Below are 6033 nucleotides of genomic sequence, written 5' to 3' on the forward strand. Positions count from 1 at the left end.
GGAAGAAGGAGCGGCGGTGAAGCGGAGCAGGCATTCGTTGCTTACGAGTGTGTGCAAGTGCAGTAGCGTGCTGTATTTCCATTGTTAGAATTACAATTTTGCGAAAATACACGTAACGGTTGTAGTAAGTTCCTGCAATTAAAACCAGTAGACACTTTGTAAATAAATGTAAATATATTACTTGTGAAACAAAGTTATGTGAGTAAAATTGTAGTCACTACTTACCTGACCTTGCAATTGCAAACATTGTTGGTCCTTTGAGCCGGATGTGCATTTTCCGGATCAGTGCTGCACAAGGAGAACCAGTTCGTGGTATGTAATTGATAACAGCACAAAAAATGGATAACTTGATACAGATGCAACACGAAGTGCTCTAGAGTTTAGGACGCACATGTGAGAATTTGCGGAAAGCTGGGTCCGAAAAAATTACGTTAGGTCGCGTCCAGTCAACCATCGGATTGCTGGACAGAAAGTGGTCCCTGATCGAAGAGCGGCACGCAACTTTACGAATCGACCACGGGAATGATCTACAAAAAACGGAATACCACATAAAAGACTTCATGTCGAAAGCTGAAGAAACTTACCTTGCACAGAGAGGCAAACTTGTGGATTACGAACGTTCTCTCTCAGCAAAGCCCGACGAAGCCAGGAAAGCACTGGAAGAGCAGGCTGGTCCCTCCCGTCGCACCGTTCTGCCAAAAATTAAGTTGCCAGAATTCTCCGGGAAATATGAAGACTGGCCAGCATTCCGCGACCATTTTGTATCCACTATCGACAGCAACGAACAGCTTCCAACAGTGGAAAAGCTGCATTATCTGCGGTCATGTGTGCAGGGAGAAGCCGCCTCATTCATACAAAACTTGCCAGCAACTGAAGCGAGCTACAAAAGAGCCTGGCGTGAGTTAACCGACTTTTATCAAAACACCCGGCTATTGACGCGGTCATATTTAAGCAAGTTCCTAGCGCTCCAAAAAATGAAGAGTGAGAGCGCGGCCGACTTGAAGAAAATTTTTCATACTACCGTCAACATTTACGACGCGTTGGAGAATCTGGAGAGGCCGGTGTCAAGCAACGAGGACTTGTTCGTTCACATTATAGTTGATCTTTTGGGCCAACGCACGAGAGACTTGTGGGACGACCACATCAGCGAAAGCTTAGAGCCACCCTCGTTTAACCAGCTGAAAACCTTCATGCAGCGGCGCCTTCAGACTCTCGATGGACGGTTAGCGGCCAAGGACGCAAGGATTGACGCATCAAGCAAGCCTTCCGCGCCAAGCAAGGCTAAGAGTCACGTCGCACAAAAGAAGGAAGCCAATAAGAAGAATGCCAAAGAACGATGCTCCTTTTGCCTCAAGAATCACTTTCTCATGTTTTGCGAGAGCTTCAAGGGCAAGGCAGCTATGGAAAGAAAGGAACACGTTAGCGAAGCCAAACTCTGTATCAACTGCTTAGGAAAGCATAAAGTGAGCGAGTGTGTATCCAAGAAATCTTGCACAGCGTGCGGTGAGCGTCATCACACTTTATTGCACGACGCGTTTCGAGATGCCAAGAGTGATACTGGCGACGCTATAACTTCTCACACCGCGCTGAACCGCGCTGAAAAGCAAGTGAAGATCTTGCTGGCAACCGCTCGCGTTCGCGTCGCGGATCGATTCGGCACTTTACACTCCGCTCGCGCGCTTGTCGATCAGGGTTCGGAAACGTCCTTCTTATCCGAGTCACTCGCACAAAAATTGAGGCTACCGCGTAAACAAACGTCCGTAGCGGTAATAGGGGTCGGCGGAATCAAAACCGGGATCGCACGAGGCCGAGTGACTATGAAAATTATGCCTCACTTCAACAATTCGGCTTTCACCATTTCGGCTCTCGTGCTTCCAAAATTAACTGCTTATAGTGGCGGCTCTCACGTTACAGCGCGTTCGTGGAGCCACTTAAAACATCTGGAGTTGGCAGATCCCGAGTTCCTAGCCGTTGATCCAATCGACATTCTGCTCGGTGCAGATGTTTTTGCAGCCATCTTGACGACTGGAGTGCAGAAGGACGGTCCTTTGGAACCTGTGGCACAAAGAACATCATTAGGATGGATACTATCTGGAAGTTTGGCATCAAACGCTGGCGAAAGTTGCAATCAAGCAAACGTTCACCAGTGCATAACTACAGAGAAATTAACAGAGCTAGTCAAACGATTTTGGGAACAAGAAGAGATCCCGACAAAACTTTCAGGGCTGACAGAAGAAGAACAAAAGTGCGAAGACTTGTTTGTAAAGACGCATTTTNGTAATGTCACAGGTCGTTACGTGGTCCGGCTTCCACTCGCAAAAGAACTCACTGATCTGTCACCGACGCGAGGCGCAGCTTTACGATCCTTGACGCAGATGGAACGAAAATTCGCGCGAGACGAAAACCTGAGACAACTGTACATCGATTTCATGCAACAATATGTGGAGTTAGAGCACATGTCAGCCAATGAGCTACCTGATACTAAAGCAGGAATGAGGGTGTGTTATCTCCCACATCACGGAGTTCTTCGTGAAGCAAGCATCACAACGAAACTGCGTGTCGTGTTCAATGGTTCATGGACGCTTCCCGGTGGTGAGTCTTTAAACACTCATTTACTAACAGGAGAGAATCTGTTGCCTCCTCTGACCGACGTTCTGCTACGCTGGCGCGTACACCGGTTCGTTTTAGTAACCGACATCGAAAAGATGTATCGACAGATTTTGGTGCACCCCGAAGATAGAGACTTGCAACGAATTCTGTGGAGAGCCAACCCCGAAGACCGGATCATGGAGTATCAGCTCAACACGGTAACTTATGGGTTAGCATGTGCTCCGTTTTTAGCGATTCGCACATTGAAGCAGCTGGCAGATGACGAAGCACACCGGTACTCCAGGGGAGCAGCAGTTCTAAAACGAGATGTCTATGTCGACGATATTTTAACGGGAGCAAACACCCTTAAGGAAGCCCGAGAGCTGCAAAACCAGCTGATTTCGCTGTGCAAGGCAGGCGGCTTTACGCTCAAAAAGTGGTCTGCTAACCACACCGACCTCCTGGCCGAGATACCTGAAGAGGACCGTATGCCCTTGGTTCCACGAGAGTGGCAGCCGCCAGGGTGCCATACTACATTGGGTCTGCTGTGCCACACAACCAATGACAGCTTCTCCTTTGCAGTGAAGAGCAGCGAATTAAAGGCAATAACAAAAAGAACAGTCCTGTCTCAAACAGCACAGCTGTTTGATCCGCTGGGGTGGCTTGCTCCTGTGGTGATTAGGGCCAAGATTCTCATTCAGTCCGCCTGGCTGAAAGGGCTGGATTGGGATGTGCCCATGACAGACGAAGATTGCAAAGAATGGCGATCGCTTCAAGAAGAACTACAGGCCCTTGAGCACATTCGAATTCCTCGTAGGCTAACCGGGGTTCAAGATCTACCGGGGCTCGAGCTGCATGGGTTTGCAGACGCATCGGAACGCGCTTACGCAGCCGTAGTGTACTTGCGGTCCGAAAAAGACGACCAAGAGGCGGCCATCTCTTTAGTGGCAGCTAAATCCAAGGTCGCACCTCTAAAACAGGTTTCACTACCACGACTCGAGTTCTGCGCCGCTACCCTTCTCGCACAACTCGTCGCGTACATCAAAAGAATTTTGAGTTTACAGGAAGTCGATACGCATCTTTGGTTAGATTCCACTGTGGCGTTAGGATGGGCTCAAGGTCATCCCTCCAAATGGAAGACCTACGTGGCTAATCGCGTCGCAGAAATTCAAAGATTGACGCCAGATGCGTATTGGCATCATATACGAGGATCAGAAAATCCCGCGGACTGCGCATCCCGTGGCGTAAGTCCTCGTAACCTCACCAAGCATAATTTGTGGTGGCAAGGACCTTCCTGGTTGGCAGCATCTAAAAAAAAGTGGCCGGCATCGACGGTAACGACCTCAACGCAAGACCTGCCTGAAACTCGGAAGATTATGGCCGGAGTGGCTCAGCAGGATAACACGGAGTCAGAGCTTTTCTTGCGACACTCGACGTTGACTCGGCTGCTGCGTGTCACAGCGTGGTGCAAACGCTGGACACGCAACGAACCGACGAGCTCAGTCAACATCCCGGCTCAGCATCGAGGCAAAACCCCAGCGAGTTTAACCTGCGACGATCTGGAAGAGGCTCAACGGATTTGGGTTCGCAATGTTCAAGCGGAGAAGTACAAAACGGAAGTAACAGCTATTCGGAAGGGGGAATCGCTGAAAAGGGGAAGCTCGCTTGTGAGCTTAAACCCGTTCATTGACGACCAAGGCTTGCTGCGAGTTGGCGGGAGGCTTAAACATTTTCTGCTTTCATATGAAGAAAAATATCCCACCATCTTGCCAGCTTGTCCTCACATTACAAAACTAATTATTGATTCCTGTCACAGGAGAACACTGCATGGCGGAGTGCAACAAACCCTGGGTCTTCTTCGACAGCATTTCTGGATCCCGCAAGGACGATCAGCTGTAAAGAGGCACATTCATCGATGCGTTGTGTGCGTGCGATGGCGGGCGGCCACTCAACAACCATTAATGGCAAACTTACCTCAGCACCGAGTAACGCCTGCGAGACCGTTTCAACACACAGGGGTCGATTATGCTGGACCAGTCATGCTGCGATCATCAGCGGGACGAGGTCACAAAGCTTACAAGGCCTTCGTGGTCGTGTTCGTGTGTATGAGTACAAAGGCCGTTCATCTAGACGTGGCGTCAGATTATTCAGCTAACGCCTTCCTAGCGGCTTTTCGTCGCTTCACCTCTCGCAGAGGGTTGTGCCAAGCACTTTACAGTGATTGTGGCACCAACTTTGTAGGAGCTGATAAGCAGTTGCGGTCGATGTTCTCAGCCAGCAGCAAGGAGGCACAGAACATTGTTAAACAATTGGCTGCAGACCGCGTACGTTGGCACTTCAACCCGCCATCTGCTCCTCACTTTGGTGGGCTGTGGGAAGCTGCCGTCCGATCAATGAAGCATCATCTAAAAAGAGTGCTAGGTAACGCTACGTTAACGTACGAAGAGATGGCAACGCTCTTAACTCAAGTAGAAGCTTGTCTGAACTCACGGCCGCTGCAGGCGCTCACAGACGATCCGAACGACATGACAGCTATAACACCAGGTCATTTCCTAATAGGCACAGCTATCAACGCCGTCCCGGAGAAGACGCTGCTCGAGACGTCTGCCAGTAGTCTCACACGCTGGCAGCATCTTCAGCAAATGCGCGATCACTTCTGGGATTGGTGGTCAAAGGAATACCTGCGAAATTTCGTCTCACGACCAAAATGGCAAGTTGGAGGAGTAAATGTTGAGCCAGGGCGCCTTTGCCTTGTGATGAGCGAGAACACTCCACCTACCAAATGGCCATTAGCACGGGTCAGCAAAGTGCATCCCGGAAAGGACGGGCAAGTCCGCGTAGTTACCATCAAGACGGCTACCTCCGAATTAGTGAGACCAGTAGCTAAGATCATATTGCTACCTAAGGTGTCAGCGGACACCGAACAAAAAGAAGAGACTTTTTGAAATTGACATATTTTCTAAAGTGACGCTGCTTAAGGCAGCAACTACGACGACCAACGAGGCGCACTCACTCTTTATCATGTTTTAGGGCAACGCAGTGAATGACCCTCCATCGGTGAGCTGTCGGATACATTCCAACTAACCTCACGGGATCAAGGCCACTAACGATCCTCTGAGGAACACACAGTACCACACCTTAAACACACCGGTGCGTGGTGGCACGTCACTGGCCAAACTTCGATCACTACTCAAAACAACGCGAAATTCGGCTAATTGCGAACAAGTGGTATTGAAGCAAACAGCAATGCCAACACGCGAACTCAGCACTAAGGCGAAAGCGCCTCGACACGTGATAAGCAATAACATTGCCAACCGCCAAAACCAAAACGACTAAGTCGCCGGCGTCACCGGCAAGGCGGGCGGGATGTTCAAAGCGCCGAAAACTTCGAGCCGCGGGCTCTTATAAAAAATTGTAACTTAGCGCGGCGCAGGAAACCGTGAG

At 49.8% G+C, this 6033-nt stretch overlaps 1 protein-coding gene across 1 annotated transcript; it reads left to right on the plus strand.

Moving 5' to 3' along the window:
* Window positions 1–560: 560 nt before the first annotated feature.
* On the plus strand, window positions 561–5534 carry LOC109863290. The gene has a single exon (XM_020443526.1). The coding sequence runs from the start codon at window positions 561–563 to the stop codon at window positions 5532–5534; it is 4974 nt and encodes a 1657-aa protein (XP_020299115.1).
* The last annotated feature ends 499 nt before the right edge of the window (window positions 5535–6033 follow it).

Source organism: Pseudomyrmex gracilis, unplaced genomic scaffold (assembly GCF_002006095.1).
Source record: "Pseudomyrmex gracilis isolate BER0280 unplaced genomic scaffold, ASM200609v1 scaffold_4017, whole genome shotgun sequence".
In the NCBI taxonomy this organism is placed as follows: Eukaryota; Metazoa; Arthropoda; class Insecta; order Hymenoptera; family Formicidae; genus Pseudomyrmex; species Pseudomyrmex gracilis.